The sequence below is a fragment of the Dermacentor andersoni genome, chromosome 6 (assembly GCF_023375885.2).
Source record: "Dermacentor andersoni chromosome 6, qqDerAnde1_hic_scaffold, whole genome shotgun sequence".
In the NCBI taxonomy this organism is placed as follows: Eukaryota; Metazoa; Arthropoda; class Arachnida; order Ixodida; family Ixodidae; genus Dermacentor; species Dermacentor andersoni.
Window position 1 is genome coordinate 22,484,730 of NC_092819.1, and position 19,739 is coordinate 22,504,468.

General features: G+C 44.5%; 1 protein-coding gene across 7 annotated transcripts in view; it reads left to right on the forward strand.

The window, feature by feature from the left end:
- Positions 1-19,739, forward strand: part of LOC126521348 (uncharacterized) — a 93,045-nt gene that overhangs the window by 17,279 nt on the left and 56,027 nt on the right. For all 7 annotated transcript variants that reach the window (XM_055065933.2, XM_055065932.2, XM_050170027.3 and 4 more), the window contains exons 4-8: positions 4,962-5,028; positions 5,678-5,759; positions 10,820-10,915; positions 13,236-13,307; positions 19,650-19,727. In XM_055065933.2, coding sequence (XP_054921908.1) covers positions 4,962-5,028; positions 5,678-5,759; positions 10,820-10,915; positions 13,236-13,307; positions 19,650-19,727 — 395 coding nt within the window. The remainder of the gene's footprint in view (positions 1-4,961; positions 5,029-5,677; positions 5,760-10,819; positions 10,916-13,235; positions 13,308-19,649; positions 19,728-19,739) is intronic.

Genomic DNA, 19,739 nt, shown 5'->3' on the forward strand with positions numbered 1-19,739 from the left:
CAAACTGAAGTTATTCTGAGGTTCGGACGTCAATATGGCGTGGCTGTTTGTGAAAATGAGGCGGGAACTCGCAGCATTTTTCAATCAGCCCAATCAGCAGCCTTCATCTTTGTCGGAAGCATCTTTTGCTTCCTAAGGGGGCTGTATAGCAACTTCACTTTAGATAAAAGCACTTAATGAAGAGGCAATTGTGTGCTATTGAAATCAACATCGTTTTTTAATATATTGACGCAAAAATGGTTCATGTGCACTGCAAAGTAAATGCAAGTATTAGCATTTTTCTAGCCATAGCCCCACGTGTGAGTTCAGCATCCAATCCAGTTCGCTGTGTGCACGAAAAATTGCAGCTACATGAAAACATCTGATTGGTCCTGTGGCTCGCATTTAGTGTGCGTGTACCCGTGGTGTTGCCCAGTTAGATGAAATCTCAGCATCTGAGATGTACTTTCGCCCGAGAAGAATTTTGGAAGCTGTGGACATCATGGAAACCATGAACGTGTAGTGCACGGTGAGTAAAAAACATAATTTTCTCTTGTGCTTAATGCTTGGACAGTAGCATCTGAACATCTGTAATGATCGCATGATGTTTACTTTTTCTTCTATTCAAATAGGATACTCAAGAATCAATGAAGATTGGAAGGCAGTACATCTCAACAAAAAGCTGGTAAGCAAACATTCTTTGTGAACGATCATAATTATCTCTGAATGTAGGTAAACTGTGCAGTGATAAATTCCCATTGCACGCTTTAAAAATGCTTCTGCTGGATTTAACTTGCATGGGAATATGTTGCAGTGCCTAACTTCCATGGGAGAATGTTGCAATGTCCTTTTTTGTTTATCCTAATTTAGTGTTTGCTTTTTCATTGGTTTGTGGCCAGGATTATTTTTCTGAGCTTCCACCTTTTATATTGATTTGGTAAATTTTCTCCTTGAGAGAGCACAGAAATTCTTTAACCTGTTTTTTTATTTTATTTTTAAGTACCATCAGCCGGCAACAGCCGCACAGGCCACCTCACCAACAGCAGCCGGAGGTTGCAGCCTACATGGCAGCAGCGGAGTACTCATGACTGGGGCAGCTGGCGGAGAAGATGCAGTACTTGCGGGAGGCGACTGCACTCATCCCAGGCACCCTGCGCCAGGTCCTGGCTGCCATTGTGCATGGCCTTTGCGAGCCGCCTCAACTGTGATTGACTTGCGCATTCTTTTGTTACATATAATCTTTTAGTGCAGCCTACCTAAAAGTGTAGCTTATCTTTCCATTCAGATTGATGCTGCATGATTTGGTGGTGGTGCGAGCCTTGTAAAATATATGCAGGTCATCCATGACAGTGGCAATAAAAAACTGAGTGCCGTGATGTTGCCTGAAGGGACGGTATGACTCTTTGCCGCACACAGGCACAGCCATACCAGTGGATTCACAATCTGATTGCTGGGCCTACAGCAACACACTATAGGTTGAACAAGTGTATATTGCTACTTCATAACATTTTAAAATATAATTTTCATATGTAGTTTAACTAGCTTTATTTGCTTTACAAGATTGTCTCGGTGAGAGAGTTATTATAAACTGCATGTCTAATTTTTTCACCTTTTTGGTTCAGTGTGCTTTTACTCTTCTGTTACTGTGATGTTTTAATATGTACTGCTTTTCAGGGAACATACAGTGGAATCTCGGTAAACGAAAATTGCTTAAACGGAACTGCCTCTTAAATGGAACACCATCCTCGTGGTTGGTTGGTTTTGTGTTCATGCAATTGTATTCAGCTTTGCCTCTCAGTAAATGGTACTCCTGCTAAACGGAACCAATTTTCCTGGGCCCTTGAGGTTCTGTTTAAGTCCAATCTGTACACTGTGCGATCGTTTTTATTTTGTAATTTAACTATAACAGTTTTCCACACACATCTACTATAGAAGCATTTATATAGCTTGCTGTGGTAACTGCTATTGAAATTCCCTATTAGGATTTTCGTGCTGTATTTGTCAAGTTTGCATTTTCACATCTTTAGTGCCTATCTTTAGCCACAAGTGGCCGTATTATCAACTTCTTGTTAACAGCAAGTGCCTGTTACTTGTGATAGCTATTGTCATATTTGAGGTGTCCTTACCAGTGATAACAATATAGTCTAGTCCCCATTGGAGTTAAGAACAGTCTGTGATATACCTAACGTAGCCATATGCGTGGCCGCTATTTTACATTTAAACTGCCTGGCTGTACTTGTAGTCGTTGTTACAAGAAAGATAAATAAAGTGCGAAGTATTTTCTCACTTGTGTTGTTCTTTAAAAGCATGTGGCTGCCGTTTCATGCTGGTGGTCCATCATATGGCAGTCATTGAACATGCTACCAACATGTTTAAGGCATAACAATCAAGACTCGCAACAGCTTTTGTACTGTGAAGTTGCTGGGCGAAGGTGAATGGTTGTGTAATTTCAAAAAATAATTATGCTCATGTCAGATATTTGTGTGATTTCATATTTGCCAACTGTCCATTTACAGTGTATAGGATCCTATGTAGTGCGATGTCACGCTGTGCTTTTGTCAGCATGAAATCGTGCCCTGTGTACGTACAGCTGTGCATTGGTATGACTGTCATTTACTTTTATTAAAGATGATGCTGACGATGTGTTACATGCTTTTATTTACACTGGGTACATGAATACAGGATTTTCAACAAGGTTACAGCACTTTACATGAATATCTACAAGTACATGTACAATTCTACAACTGTTTACAAATGGATTCTCTTCCAAGGGAGAATAATTGGTCTTTCAAAAAGGAACTGTGCGGTGGCTGTACGACAGAACTGCGCAGGTGTGTGTGAACAGTACGTATGGTGAAGCGAAAAGTGTTGTGCTTTGCTACAGCCCAAACAGGTGGCGAGGAGACTGAGACCGACATCCTCCCATGCGCAGTGCAGATGTAGTGCATAAACATAGTATTAAGTCATCTGTTGCCACAAGGTTGAGTGAGTAAAGCATGGGTTATGTAATATATGCCTACCATAGCGACAGTATAATAGAATATACAGGCTAAGCACCTGACACTGCTGGGATCTGTACAGAACACAATAGCTGGTACATCGTAATATGCCAGTTTGTAGCATCCAGCAAAGTGGTTGCTTGGGAAAGTTGGTACTGCATTGTTTAGCAAATATTAGCACAAAAAAGAAAGTGGCAAGACACGTGCTGTACTTCAAACTGCATATGCATAATATGAATTTCGGGCACAGCACTTGTGTGTTGTCACTTTCTGTTCTGCACTGATATTCATTCAAAAATTTTAACGTCCCTTCAAGGGCTTATGTCATCTATGTAGTTCAACCATAACATAAGCGGTTTGGGCTTCAACATTCTGTGACTGTGCAAGCACACTTAATGTATGCAGCCAAAATTGCAACTGTATCAAATTTTCCCTACGCTCACTGAGAAGATGCTCGCCAGTCTTGGCAATGTGTCCCTCCTGGAAACGACACACATCCGATGACGCCAGGAATGGCGCCATGTCGAAGGAACTCTTTTTTCATTGTCGCATTTTCCTCCGACATCCTCGAGAAGTGGACGCACTTGTTGTGGGTCTCGGTGTCGATGATTGCCTCTGCCACGTGCATTTGCTGACTTTAGGTTGGTTCACGTAAATGGTCTCCTCACTTCCTGCCAAGGCCTGAGAACTTCCCATGGCAAAAAAACTGCAATGCGCACAACACTTGTCGCTCCACTGACAGCTCTGTTGCTCGCATGCCTCCGAGTCCCTCTGCCACTTCGTAGCACAGCCACCGCACAGTTTCTTTATTCAGGCAAAAGTTCTGCCAAAACAGGTCCTCTGGCACGTCAAACGTGTCCTCCGGCTCATTTCTCCCACACTTGAGCGGCTGAGCCACTGCCGCTAACACCAACAAGAAGGCAGCCATTTTTTTATTCCGAACGGAACAGGGCAGTTAAGTTACTCCACGATATTGCCGGGTTTGTTCGGCATAATTAAGCATAATTAGTGCATAAATGTCACTTCGACGTGTCAGTTTTCGAGGATTCCTGACATCGCTTGACAGACAGGCAAAAGGGATGCAGCCTAAAAAATTTTGTGCCAATCAGCGAGGGGTAATGGCGGATTTGAAATAAACACAGATTGGAATAGTTTTGCACTAAACCGGCCCAAGGAGGTGGGAAGTTGTTCATGCTGGTATTGTCTTATATTCATTGCACTAAGTCTGTATTTGGCTTCATTGCATTGCTATTAATTTCTGATGCTCAGAATGAATATTACGCAACATTGCAGTGTGCATTTACACAATTCTGCATTTTAGAGCTCACTTTCTAGACACCTGTTCCGGTGGTGTGTGGCGGTGGCATAACTGAGTAAATGAGCACAGCAAAAGATGAAAGAGCGAACTCTGAGCAGGATTTGAAAAATGTGAGCCGCGAACAGCAGAGACCAACAAGAGCGGTCCCTTCAGTGACTTGTGTGAGGGAAACTGGTGTTATGTGGATCGGCCCAACCGCGCGATGCATACTCGTAACTGGTCTCAGCCGGACCACTCATTTCGTACTATCGTCTGCTCGTGTCAGCTCTTGCTCACAGTTCTTTGGTTCGCTTGGTTTGGTCTTGTTTGCGCTCATTATGATTGTCATGGCTTGCGATTGTTTTGTAATCTGATTGTATACGTGACATGAATTGCATAGCACTTTCTGGAAGCCATGTGGCACCAGCAATTACACTGGAACGTTCAATGAGTCATGTATAAAAGCTGACGCGCTTTACCTTTTGATCAGATTTTCGAAGATTGCCGACACTGCTACATGTCTCTCTCAAGCTCTTTGCCTCAATATATCGCGAAATGAAAATGCGTATAGAGCTGCGCTGAAATTTGGCATTAGGGAGTACTGTAATCATTGATAGATGGTTTTTTCTCTTCGTAACACAGTGCTTCCTGCAAAGTATCTTCTCTCTTTCTTTCTTGCTTTCCAGTGACTCATGGGTGCATTGTGGCCACACTGCGGCTTTTCCTGCCTGATGGGAAAGAAGCCAAAGCAAGGTACAGCCACACTCTTCATGTACATAGTAACATCTTTTTTCACGTAATGCCTATGGCTTGGCTTCCTCTGAAACAGAAGATTTGTTTCAATCTCAAGAACAAGAAACATTTCATGCATAACCTTTCAGTCAGCATTTCTCGGCAGGTTCCGTAAGATACCTTCTGCGTGCTGATCTTAAGAGCACTGGTTTGGACTGAGAGTTTTGTTTAGACTCGCTCATCTGCTTTGCCTCTTCTTTCTGTCTTCTGCATTGCCAAGCATGTTTCTCTTTCTCTCCCTCCTTCCTCTTCCTCCAGTGCAAAGTACCTAGCTAGATGTATGCATTTCAAGCCAACCTGTCCACCTTTCTCTTAATCGGCCCCTTTCTCCTGCTGATATCTACCTACCCTAATACGCAATGTGCTCGCCCACATTGGTTACTGTTTAGTTTGTGTTGTGTCCAACTGTCTTGGTACGCCAGTAGATTGCATTTTCCATACTGCTTTCATAGCTTTGCATCTTCAAAGTGAACTCTTATAAAAGTTCACCATATCAGTTAGAGAAGCTGCAGCCTTGTTGGAATGTTTATCCATCTGGCTCATGTGTCTCCAACTGAATATCCTAGAGATAGCAATTGTAATATCTTCTGAGCTTTTCTTTTCTTGCCAGCCCTTCCACGGCACTTATTCCTGCTGGACCGGGGTCTTCAATCACTACTCAGGAACTCTATCAGCTGTCTCAGTGCATCCAGGTATGTTTGTTAATGTAGAACAGGCTTTTGGGATAATTGGTCTAAAAAACTCTATTTTCAAGAGTTAAAGTAGCACCACATCCGTGTCAGTGTGTCTTTTGTTGTGTCCCTTGCTTAAAGGCCAAATGCAACGAAATTTTGGGCCACGTAAGGAAACCCTAGTTTCAGATAGAGCAGCCACTGTGCAAAATTTTACTTAATGCAAGTGGATGTGTCGTGAAAAGCTAGCAAAGTAGAAGTTTCTGATACCAAAACTCGAGGAAATGGTGCCATTGCCATTCACTGAAGCATAGAAACCAGAACATTGAGAGCCAGTGTGGCGTATGTGCTTGACCTCCGGGACTGGGTGATGCCTGCAGCTGGCTGAAAATTTCGGAGGCAATGTTCTGGGATAGGCGTTATATCCACTAATAGCCAGGTGCCTGCTTCATTTGCTGAGGTGCTAAACAAAAATTGTTCATTCAAAAATTTAGATCCACCAAACCTAGGTTACAACTTTTAGTCTCAACAGTTCATACAACTGAACATTCTACTTTTCTTTGTGATACGAAAGTAAGGAATGTTAAAAATAACATTATATTTTAAGTAGGGGTGTGCAAATTTTCAAGACTTTTAATCAACGAATCGAATAGTGTTCTATCCGTTTGGGCTTCGAATTGAATAGTCACTATTCGTAAATGCAAATATTTTTCAAATACTTTCAGAATATTTGAAAACATCAGCTGCACCCAAATAAATAAAATATTGGAGCAAGAGTATAGTAAACTTTTAACTCCCACAAAGTGTAGGCATAAAACATGAAAGCTTGCGCAATGGATCAGGCTACATCACTTGGGTAGCTCTACTCTCTGGAGAGCCCTGTGCATGCAAAGAAACTACTTGGTTGCTCCTAATGCTCCATTTGTGCTTTTTACAAACAACACTTCATAATGTAGAAGGATTGGCATTTCGGCGTGTTGGTACTGGTTGAACATCTCGAATGTCCTGTGTGTTCCTGTCTTCTGTCTTTGTCATCTTACGCTGCCCCTTCAAGATGTTCAACTTCTTAATGCACTATATAAGTACAGAAATTTGCTAGTTTTAAGAATACTGGGATGTGAACATTGCTTTATGTTGTCATAATGGCTATTCATTATTCGAAAAGTAGGTATTCGATTTGATTTGCTTATGGCACTACTCAATTTGTATATGATTCATTCTCAATAATCACACCCCGATAATCGCACGATTTGCACACCCCTAATTTTAAGACCCAGTTTGGTTTCTTGTGTTTACTTTCCAAGAAGGAACACTGAGGTGTGGGAAATGTAGCAGGTACTTCTTGCTTGTGGCTTTTCTTACATCCAGCAAGTTGATACTGGCATGCAGTAGCTGCATGGTGACCTGGAATAGCGTGGCCCTGGTGTTTCTTGGCGTAAAGGAATTTGTTCGTGAACTGTGGCTCTTGGCCAACTGGATGATTGCATGTGAATATATTGCTGCATAGAGCTCTCTACATGTCAGTTACGAGCACTCTCATGAAGTACCCTTCCAAGCACCTCATCACTAAAGCCCCTAGGCATTACTCATAGCATCACCATTAGAAGAGCGGCAGCAACGCCTTGTGCATGGCGAGACTGTGCGTGTCTCGTGCCCGAGCCCCCCCGTTCAGTGAGAAGTCACAGCGTGGCTCCTGCTCTTCGGGACGCATGAAAGTGTGTTCGGTGTGGATACGCAGTTCACTGTTGAATAGGCTCCTCTTAACTCTGCTTGCAAATTGCGTGAAAGTGCTTTAGTCTTGAGTTTCCGGGCACAAGTTCGCCCACAATAAATCAGCTTGTTTAGTGTGCTTCATTGAAGAGTGCCACATTTCTGGTGGAGGTGTGGGGTATGATTGGAAGTCCCCAGTTTGTAAGAGAGCGGAGCTTCAACCCTTAGCGATTGGAAACCAGAGAACTGGCTCCAGTACATCAGCGCACAAGCCACTGCCACCGACGAGACCCGCCCTGCTTCCTGTTGCTGCAGCAGTGCAGGCAACAGTTACCAGCGACAGTGCAGCCGGTGGCATCGTCCCAGCTCATCGTGTACCCACCGTGCATGCCCGATGCCTTCCACAGAGATACGTTCAAAGATGTGGAAGACTGCTTAGAGCACTTCGAGCGAGTCACAGATTTCAACGGCTGGGACGAGGCATGGAAGCTTCGCAACGTGTACTTTGCGTTAGAAGAGTCAGCGAGGACATGGTTCGTGAATCATGAAGCAGCGCTATATTCATGGAAAGACTTTCAGTGACAGTTGCTTGCCATGTATGCCAGCACCGATTGGCAAGAGAAGGCAGAGTATGCTTTCCAAGTCAGAAACCAGCACACTAACGAGAATGTCAGCACGTATATCGAGGACATGTTCCGCCTCTTCAAGCACGCTGACCCAAACATGACCGAAAAGAAGAAATTACGCCATCTGATGCGTGGCATTAAGCAGGTGCTGTTTTCAGGACTTGCCTGCAGCCCACCACACATTATTTCCGAGTTTCGCACCGAAGCGACGGCCATAGAAAAGGCGCTGCACCAGCATGCCCATCACTACAGTCTTGATGCATTAGTCAACCTCCTATCAGCAGGCCCAGGCAGTAACACCGAAGCGTTAAGAGAACTGGTGCAACCAATTGTAAAGGAAGAGCTTTTAAAGCTGCAGCTACTGGAAGCCACGCCGACAGTTTCAACTTTGGCTGCTGTCATTCGGGATGAAGTTTGACATGCCATTCTGCAGCCAAGACTTGAGGCACCGCCTGTGGATCTTGAACAACTGCCACCGGTACGCTGATGTGTTATGCCAACCGGCCGGGCATAGAGCACCATTTGCGACCCCCAACAGCTGCCAGCCGACTCTGCGCAGTAGACCCCTTTTAGCAAAGCTGAGGCGCTCAGAAAGGTACCTCACGAGAGTGCTCGTAACTTGTATGTGGAAAGCTCTCTGTGGCAATATATGCAAGTTTTAAACATTTACGAGTTTGTATTTAAAGCAAGTTTCAGCTCATATGTAAGAAAGGTTTTATGTAAATAAGTAACGTCAGGTAATTAAGTAATAACAGAACATCTTGAAAACGAGATTGATATTTACATTATTACCAAGTGTGTGCTAAAAAATGTGGTATCATAGTAAATAAATGTGCAGCACTAATTAAGGTAAACTTTGTTAAATATTGCATTTTGGTGGCCCTGCAAGCATAGTTTCTTACGATATTACCTAGAGGGAAGACTGGCGCTGCGCCGCTGTTGTGTGCATGGGAAGGGTGGTTATGGTGGCTTCAGATCATCATTGTTCTTGCAGAGCCAGGACACCTTGAAGGCATGCCTGGCTAGCACCGTTCAGTCTGTCACAATGGTTCATATTTTATTCAGTTATGAGTACTATGCTTAGATTTACAATTATATGAAACAAAGAATACCAGCGGGCTGTTCAAGTTGTAGAACAGGCAACAAGGTTGGTGCTCGTTTTGTGATATTTTTGTCGTCTTTTCTTGTTTGTCAGCACTTGCTTGTGCACTGAGGTGCATTAACTTTATTGAAGGGCATAATGCCTATGAATGAGAAAGTATTACAAATATTTTATTTTGGAAAAGCTTCATCTGTGCAGCCATGGCCATATATTAGACCAAGTAGTGTTTGTGACAAAGCCACAGACGTCCATATCCCAGCATTTCCAAGGAGGCACAACACCCCCCACTCACATAGGTGGTGGCACTATATTTCCCTTTAGGTAATATCATGAGAAACTCTGCCTGCAAGAGCCTTTGTTCACAGTGGCCACAAACGGCTGTTTCAAAGACTATACAGCACTGGAAGTCAGCCAACTGACCTCTCTGTTATCTTCTATCTTAGCAGCCTGCATTTCTTATTGTCAAGTAAAGCAATAAATAAATGTATCATAAATGGCTTCTTCTTGTGTGCGAGTCTTTGTTCTTCGTATTCTCTAATGATCCTTCTGTCATTTGCTCAAAGAAAGCCAAGCCATCGTTATTGCTGTAATCGACTCTTCGGCAAAGTGGATAAGAAAGGCATAATGTGGACCGATTGGTTAATCCTTTGAGGGTCAATGACGTAAATATACGGCGCTGCGAACAAATCCAAAAATGGTCGATGCCATATATTTACGGCACCGTCTGTACGTTTGAAAACCGCGACAATCCTAACTCTTTTTTTTTTCCTGTCATGTGCTGCCACTATGTGGTAATACAGGGAATTCTTTTCGCATGCCTCCCTCTCTCTGTTTTCGTTGCATGGTTTGTTTTAGCGCTAGTTCGCTCCCACGCGTCTAAATACTACCGCTTGCGAATTGGTGCGCGCGTGGGCGGATGGCGGTTTAGGCTTTGTTCCGCGGATGGTTTCGGCTTCTTGCGCCTGCAAAACTGATGGCTATCTTGTTCCTAATCGCTCAAAGGACAACAGTCTCTTTCTCGCTCGTTCAGTGCTCACAGGGGTGCGCATAGGAAGGATGCCGCTGTGCATGCATTTCCGTTGCTTTCCTTTTTTTTGACACTCACGAAAACTAATTGCCTCTGGTTGGCGATAAGATGAAGATTAGCGGAAGTTTGTCACACGTGCTTTTTTGACGGGCACACAACCACGCAGTTTTCTTGAGTGCGTGCACTTACGCAGTTCGATTACGCTATGGATGTACATATTAGATATAAGAGCAGGAACATTCGAGTGTTGCGAAATATTCTCATGTGCACATTTTGAAGGCCTTGAACTACATGTATAAAAATGCATCAAATTTTTCATTCTTATAAGTTTACTTCCTTTTTATTGTTGTTATTCATGAATGAAGAGTGCATGTATACCAATGCAAAGTAGTTTTTTCTCGCGTTACGGTCAACCTCTATAAAAATTGTGGCCAAATTTTTTCGAAATAGGTCCCTCTAAGAAGAATTGAAATCTGCAATAAAAAATATCGACCCTGGGCGGTCGCATATGGCGGAAAAAATCGACCCTCAAAGGGTTAAAGATGTGGACCTTGATTATGGCAGTCTGTAGAGGTGCTTATTTCACCTTTGTGGTTTTTGTCTATTCAAATTTTAGGAGGCATTGCACAGGGAGCAGGTTATCCAGAACAAAATGGCCACACTCCAGCGTGTTGTCAGCAGCACCCAAGAAGCCAGCGAGAACAACTGGAAGGTGGGGAGATAGTGTTTTCCTCCACATGCATGTGCACATGCATCTGTGCGAGTGCTTGATTGTCTTCAATTTACTCTAACAGTGGGTTTATGAAGGTTTACATCAGAAGAAATCAATTTATTTGCTTCCACAGCAGGAGATTCTACGGCCGCTCAAGGAACAGCTGTTTCTGACTATTTTTCGTAGATGGCAGCACATTGCGGGATATTTTATAGTTGTATTGGGTTTCACACACTGGATGGACATATTTCTCTACGCTTTCAGCTGGAGTTTGTAAAACAATGTAAATATTCCTGCTCATCTGACATCGCTCTGTTGTAGCTGTTGCAACCAAGAGTTCCAAGCTTGAAAGAATGCCTACAGGCTTTTAAGTGGGCTCTTTTTAAGCACATACCACCGAAAAGTGTAAAGCAGAACCATTCAATACTTAGCTTATATTTCGAGGGCCAAAAACAAAAGCCCGTGAGGTGTTCTGATTAAAAAAAAAGACTCAAAGGTGCACTCCACGTTCCCGCTGGTTTTAAACTTTTATTGTGCTCACTTTCTAGTTTCCTACTGCATCTGACGTGGAAGCCTTTAGGAAACAAAAAAAATAAAATAAATCGGACTATTTGTAAATGGGACGTCTGTAGCAGATTTTAGAGCAATTTTCTCGCAATGCGAAACACCAGGTGCGGTGGAGCGCCGATCGGAAAGATGCGAAGGGCTTAACACTTGTGCGCTTTAAATATACTTCCAGTGTTTGATTCTAAACGTAATGGTTCTTCCTATGGGGTACAGAGTTTTGAGCAGCAATGTTGAGCCAGTTGCTTAAAGCAGCAATTCTGAAGTTTAATTCACTTTTCAAAGAAGTGTTCCAAAGGATCTGACAGCACTTCTGGAAGTTTTCCTTGGCACATGCAATACACGCACACAGCTGTTCCTCCAAATTCACATAATTTTATTCCTGCTTAAATTTATTCTCAGAATGTGTAATAATTTGCAAGTGCAAATGTTTTAGTCAACTCCCAAGCAGAGTTAACACAAATTTGATCACTCCCTCTGGTGCTGTTGAGGCTTTTACAACTTTTAAGTTTGCTTAGCACGTTGCTCTCAAGGAATATTCCTACCAGGTCTCATCTTCATGATTCTGAGAATTCCGACTGACACACTTTTGAGTACTCCACAAAGCTACAGAAAAGAGATTAACAGAAGTTTTGTAATTTTTCACAGTGAATCTAATTATTCCACACACTTATAACTTTTCCCATGCATCACTCTGAATGTGCTTTGATCTCCCCCAAATTTTTTTGTTCTAGCTTGCTCTACTAGATTCCTTAATAAATATTTATTGACATTACGAGTAGATGTTTTGGAGTGCGAATTGTCTATTGCATCTAGTCATAATAGAGTAGGATCTCGATAATTAGAACTCCAAGGGGTCTGGAAATTTATTAGAATGAAACAGATTTTGAACTAAGGAGAGCCCCTGTAAATACAGTGCCGATCAATTGTGTAGTACAGCACACAAAACTAAAACCATATTAAGCTCGCATTGAAAAAGTCTTCTCTCTCAGCACATGACATGTGCTGGGAGAAGCCTAGGTTCCATATTAAGTCCAAGTATCATAAGATCGCGCGTTGCACGCCATTTGGTATGGGTGCAATGGAAAATGTGCGAGGATGAGCAGAGATTTCCCTCCGTGTCCAATGTTGGAGATGACGTGATTGAGTGTGCGCTAGGATGAGGAGAGTAGGGGAGCATGCAGTAAAGGGGTAAAGTGCACTGAGGGCTCCTTCCTGTGCCTTTTAAGCCGATGCAAAAAAGGGCACACGCTTCTCTACGCTCTGCTTGCTCCAGTTCAGTCTGCTTCCGCCGGGTCTTTCCTCATCATTCCTATGGCATGAAACATTATCGTAGCGAGTGATGCATTGAATCTTTGCCTTTGGCTCGGGTTTGTGCGAAAAGCAGTACATGGGTGTGAGAAATTTTGTTCAAAGTAACCAATGCATGTTTTTTAGAGTTCAAATTTGCGGAAGTTTTTCTCTTTTCAGTTACGTAGGACTTGTTAGGACCAATTGAATAGTTTGAATTATCTGTTCATTCAATTTTTTTTTTAATTATTATTTGGATTTCACTGCACAACAGCTTCCCTGTAAAAACAACACAGTGAAGGGCGCAGGTAAAGAAAAGATGAATAAAGTAGAGGCTTCTTTACTCAGTGTTGCAGGTCAGAGCTTATCTCATTTGCTAATAAGTCCTTCATTAAAGTGCATATTTGAATGAGTAGCTTTGCATACAAGTTTACTGGGAGCTAGAAATTTCTCTTCAATGTTGCAGGCCATGATTGAAGAAGATCGCCTGCTCAACCGGATTGAAACGCTTGAAGCACAGCTACAAACGTGTGCTAAGGTGAGACATTCACACTTTCGCTGTGCTATAGACCGTTTCATTGGACGAGGAGGATAGGGCGTGCAGAGAGCATTTCCTCCTCTCTGGCTTGGGCGATCCGGCGCGGCGCTGCTTGAAAGTATTGCTGTCGCGTGCTGCGGAACGATTCGAGATGTCTTAAATCTTATTTTGTGAAATTTACGCTATGTTCGTTCATATAAGGTCGTCAGGGAAGCCTTTCGGTGCATCGGTAACTACTGTAGGCAGAAATATGTCTTGGGGGCGCAAAAATGTGACGCGCATAATCAGTCGCGGTGCGTGTATATGTTTGCTATTTTGCTTAAATCGATTTTAATCTAACAAAGAAAACTGGCGCCTCTGTATTACCAGCATTAAATGGTAAATCAGCTCACTGTCTGATCGATTAGCATAGGGAGTAAAACATAAAACATAAGAGCGCATGCTCGTGCACAGCCAACTTACGGCAACCACGAAACATATGAGCGGCAGGCGCTATCAAATATTTGTGATACACTGGCATCGTTCTCACGTATTTCAAGTCTAGTATGCTTGAAATTACCATATATCTACGCTAGCCTTGCTGCATGAGGCCCATGGCGCTGCTCAACACAGCGATAACTGCGGTTGGTGAGCCAGCACAATACATATATAAGCTGTGTGCTTCGGCATTGCCTTTTTGGCTTGTATACAGCCATAATATATGTGAGGGTTCACATAAAAAGAATGTGATGGCTAGTTTTGAGCGCCAAATTTCCGTAATACCTGTGAGCGCTTTCTCGTAGAGCACTGAACGAACACAACTGAAAAAGAAAATTTGGTTATCATCCTCTTTCTCTAAAAAGCAAAAGAAAACGGGCTAATGCCGCACAACATTTATAAATATACAACCGCTGATGCCATATGCTTGGACCATGCGCTATATAGAACAAAGATATCTGTAATCCAGCACCTGCTACTGCTTAGGACGCTCGCACAGTTCATAAACGGTCGCTTTGCTGGACAAGCTTAATTCAAACTGTAAGGTATGCTGTTATTACTAGCCAAAACTATTTTATTCATGGGTGGAAACCTCGTACATCCAACCAAGTATAGTCACGCAATGTAACCTGCAGCGAACAGTTTGAACGCTTGTCAAAGTATAACAGCACAGCTCCTATCGTAGCAGAAAGGTACCCACGCTGTTAAGATCGTCGCGTATGTTTCATGGCTCCTAAACTGCAGCTTAGAAATAGAGGATAATACTGCAATAAGGTCACGTTAGTGATTGGAACATTCAGAAATACACAATTGATCTCCGAGGCTGATTATATATAGGCTCAAATATGCGCGCACACATTGCGCTGAATGTTCCGTCCACCTCAACGCCAGCAGAAATTCCGGCCATGTCGCCTTAAACCACTTCAGCATGTCTCACAGAACCGTTTACCATGTAGAAGACGCACGTCATACTAAACAGACCGCACAATCACAAAAACAAATGCCAGAGCCTACCGCCGAGCGTATACCTGCCATGTAAAAGACCGCTTTCACCCAAGCCAGTATGGCGCTGCTCATAGGCGGCGCCACTGCATTCACAATATGGCGGCGCCTACGAAAAAAATGGGTCTATAGGCCATAATTCAGGCACTCCATATTAGCAGTTTGGTAGCAAATATTTATATTAGTGTGCATGTTTGTGTGAGAGTTTTGCACGCTGCATAGTCCAAAGCAGAAGTGTAATGGCTGCATGCATTGTTTACAAATTTGAAAGTGGTAACTGCTAGCCAGGACAGCATGTCCTTAAATTTTACTTAATACTATAGTAAATATGCTCTAAACCATTTTATTATGATAGCAACATATGGACACCATAGATGAATTTCTGGCATTCGCGTCGCTTTGGTGTTCTGTATAAAGTTCAAGTGAGATATGATGGCAGCTGTGCATCGAATACTGTAGGTGCGAGGGAAAGCGTGTGAGGGTAAATCGAGGAGGATCTCGGCTTACTGCAGCAACATTTTCTTGTGTGCACAGGGAGGGTTGTTGGGGAAGATTGGGGGGGGGGGGGGGTTGCACCCGTGCTCTTGGGACAACAGAACGACAACACTGTAGTGCAAACAACCACAAGGGCATTTATTGCACCTTTCATAGACTAATACCTGCTAGCCCAGTTGCTATCCACAAAACATGCCAATGTGTGCGCGACAAATTGAGGAAGTCCGACTCACCGCGACCAGATAGTGAGCGGATATGGTTGCCCCATGCTGGACACCAACACCTGGTCATTCGCGTATACGGTCAAACAAACAGTTGTGCGTTTGAACTATCGTGTTTGTCCATTCCGGTGTCCTGCTCTTAGGCCACGTGAGACAATCTCGCAGAAGCATGGATTGGCGCACGCGGGGAACATCTGCGTTGCTTGCCGATCCCGAGCCAAAGAGGAAGAGCCTACTCCCTGTCACACCCGACCAACCCCACCGTTAGGTGGCGCTATCAACGCCACACTCGCGCTACTCTCGTAATGCTCTGCAGCCCGACCAACTGCCGCCGGCACTAAGCTACGCAGAGAAGCCGGATTACAGGAGACGCAAGACAGAGAAAACAACATATCTGGGGACGCGTGAGTGTCGCACATCTCCACATCTCTCCAACCTTAAATCACTACATATTCTGGCGAAACATGTCACATGGCCTAACATCAATGCATGCTTCGTGAACAAGTGGTAGTACATGCAGTAGTGGCTGCACCGAGGAAATGTCCATGCGCTGTGCGAGCACAAATGCGAGCTGACATTGTCCTTGGGGTACACCGCTGGCGTCCACTGGTCACAGCAGCAGCTCTGCAGACTTGAAGGCACGACTCCAGGCCAGGACTCCAGAAACGGCGACACCGTAGTCGGCACGAGCAAGCGTCGCTCGCATCGATGCGCCCTGCTGGCGAGAGCTGCAGTCGCTGTTGGTGATTGCCGGCTGTTTTCCCTGCCGTCGAGAGTTACGAGCTGGACACAGGTGGTCGCTGAAGTCGCTGCGGCAAACTGGCCACAGCATCTTCATTGCCCAGGGTGGCTCAATTGTAGTCTGGGGCAGCAGCGCAGACGATGTTCAGGTGACAGCAAATCAGGGGTGACTCCACTCACGCTGTGTACACTCGGTGCACTCGGCAAACACTAGAGTAGTGCAAGGGAGAGGAATTCTGCTTGCACATCGCCCACGGGGTACAATGTTCAATTCGGCCAGCAAAATTGCAGGTGGCTTTAATATACAAAGTTCATGTGAACAAAGCTTGCTTTCTTGAGTCAGATGAGTAATTTCAATTCATGCGAAGCTAAATAGAATGAGGGAAGGAAAGTGCAACACCTAAACGCTACAGTCTACCAGGTTGTGTCCCTTCACGTGCGACAGGCAGCTCCGTTACGCCTTAGGCCTAAATCGTCGCCACCTTAACAACCGGCATCCAAAAAACAACACCCAAAATGGGCGCAATACAGGCAGCTGCGAAGAGACGTGAGCTCTGTGAGGTGGTCCTCCCCCGCTCAGTGCACACAGCAACCGATTTCACAGCGCCCACCGTCCTAGACGGTGTCAAAGCGCCTGGTGCCAGGCCGCAATACCAGTCAGCCCGTAGCGGCGACCCGGCTCAAAGCTGCGACGTCATCAGAGCCAAAGAGATAGAAGAAGCTACCGTATTTACCGAAATGTAACGCAAGTTTTTTTTACTAAATATAGAAGTGAAAAGTCACCCCCGCATTACATATGAATACTAGGTATAAAAATGCTAAGAAAGGCACCAAACGCTCATTATTAATCTCGCTTAATGTGCTGCATTTACGTGCGTGTTGATTGACCTGCTCTTTCAAAGTCGCGCGCTCCAAATTCAGCGGTCAACCAATACGCGAACAACGGCCAATCGGATATGTTACGCTCGCATGTTTGGCTCATGGTCGCAAGCTCCCTCCCTTCATAATTTTTCGCCGGAAGACTATCCCGAAAGAAACATTTCCATACAATGTTGTTGTATGCTGCCACGAAAAAGGCTGAATGGACTCAGAACTCGTCAGATTGGATTTCCAGCATTTGGGGCCGAAGGCCAGGTACATTGCTGCATCCAGAATCAATATTGGTGCTGGATTCTTTTCGAGGTCACCTCACACCCGGCATGAAAGAAAAGCTGCAGCGTGACCGAACGCATTTAATTGTTATACTGGGTGGAATGACATCCCTTCTTCAGCCCTTGGATGTTTGCTTGAACAAGCTGTTCAAGGATCGCTTGCGGCAGCTGTATTGGGACTGGATTGAATGTGGATCTACCTCAACAACGGCAGGGAGACTGAAATGCCCGAGTGCATCTACTGTTGCCCAGAGGGTTTCAGCTGCTTGGTGGGGGCTGTCACATGAAACAGTCTACTGTGCATTTAAGAAATGTTCTATTTTAAATGCCCTCGACAGAAGGGAGCACGATCTGCTGTGGGAAACAACTAGTGACAAAGAGGAGTCCAGCTGTGATGACGACAGCGACGGCGACATCAATGGCGAGGATGAAGATTAGGCATAGTTTGCAGGTACTTCAATAAAGTTGCTCTCGACTTTTCCTATAGTTAGTTTCCTGCATTACATTCGTGTTCTATAGTTTTGGTTTCTCTGGTTATATTCGCATTTTTGCGTCTTTGATCTTGCGCATTCGCGAAGTCGACCCTCGCGTCACAATTGGGGTCGCGTTACATTTGGGTAAATATGGTATTTGCTTAAGACATTCGGACCACCCACAAGGCTTCCGTACTCACTCGCTTCAGGCATGTCAATGCTCTGCTGGCACTAAGCCTCGCTCTCCCAGGACGTAGACCATGTGGCTCTTGTACTGACGAATGTCATTAAATAAAAAGAGCACTTGCAAAAAGGCTTGACATGCTGAAAAGTTCACACACTACAGCCACTGTCGCCTTGCTCAAGAAAGCATGCCGCCAACACTAGCAATCAATATCCACACTGGCCCTACGCTTCCATTCAAACAAAGATCTCAAACGAAGCAAAACTGTTAAAACTATCGACCGATGCCCCAAGAGGCCCTACGTTCGGCGCAAGATGTGGGGGTCTCACCCATGCTCTTGGGACAAAGAAACGACAGTATAGTAGTGCAAACCACAAGGGCATTTATTGCACCTTTCATAGACCTGCTAGCCAAGTTGCTATCCACAAAACATGCCGATGGGATCACATCAAATCGAGGAAGCCCGACTCACCGCAACCAGATAGCGAGCAAATATGTTTGCCCCATGCTATACACCAACGCCTGGTCATTCACATGTACGGTGATGCAAACAGTGGCGCGTTTGAATAATCGGGCCTATCCATTCCGGTGTCCTGCTCCTAGGCTAAGCAAGACGGTCTCACAGAAGCATAGATGGCTCACACATGCAACGTCAGCGCCGCTTGCCAACCCCGAGCCAAAGAGGAAGAGCCTACTCTTTGTTGTGCCCAAACAACCCCACCGTTAGGTGGCACTAGCAGCGCCACACTCGCACTATCTCTCATAATGCACTGCAGCCTGACCGACAGCCGCCGGCACTAAGCTATGCGGGGAGATGCGAGACACATGGGGAAAACATGTCAGGGGATGTGTGAGAGTCGCGCATCCCCAGAAGATGCACACCAACTAATTGTGTGCGCAAGGGCGCAAGCTCCTCAGGGAGATAAGCGAATGCTAAGAGGGGGAGGAAGGGGGGCATGTTAGTGCGCATCACCTCTTGTCCGGCTGCGAATGGCACGGCAGAGTGCAGCCTTATCTTAGAGGTAATCTGCAATGGGTACAAAGGCTTGGCGCATGGATGGCTGATGGCTTCATGTGTGCTGTGCTCTCATGTGCCTAGTTCGCATTGAATCGAGAGGCAGCATGGAGGGCAACTCGCTTGCCACTGCTGCCACTCTTCATCACACCAGTGTTTTGGCAGTGAGTGTCCGTGGTCATAGAGTCAGATCTGTTTGTTTACCCATGTAGGCGTGGCACCATGCTTGTTAAATGAATTAGTAGGGGAACGTTTACTGCAATTTATATGCCCAACAAAGCCATGAACCTTGCTACGTATAGTTGTCTAATACTTTGATATTCCTATGAATGCTACTTTGCCTTCTGGGTGCAACAGCGACATTTGGTTTTCTTTAGTATAATATATGAGTGATGAAATGAACTGCAAGTCTTGCGGAGGGCGCTAATAAGGACCACAGATGATCTGCAGCATCAATACAATCATTTTCATCCTTACTGTGTATACTTCTTGACTGAAAAAAGATAATGTACACTTAAGAGCAGTTAATTTGAATCTGTATTGTTTCTTAGTTTCTAATGCTCTTCCTTTATTACCTTTTTAGTCGAGCACTGATGACAAGTTGAGAGAAGAAATAGCTCGACTACAGAAGGAGCGGGAGAGGTACGAAGATACTGCAAAGGTAAGCCCTCTT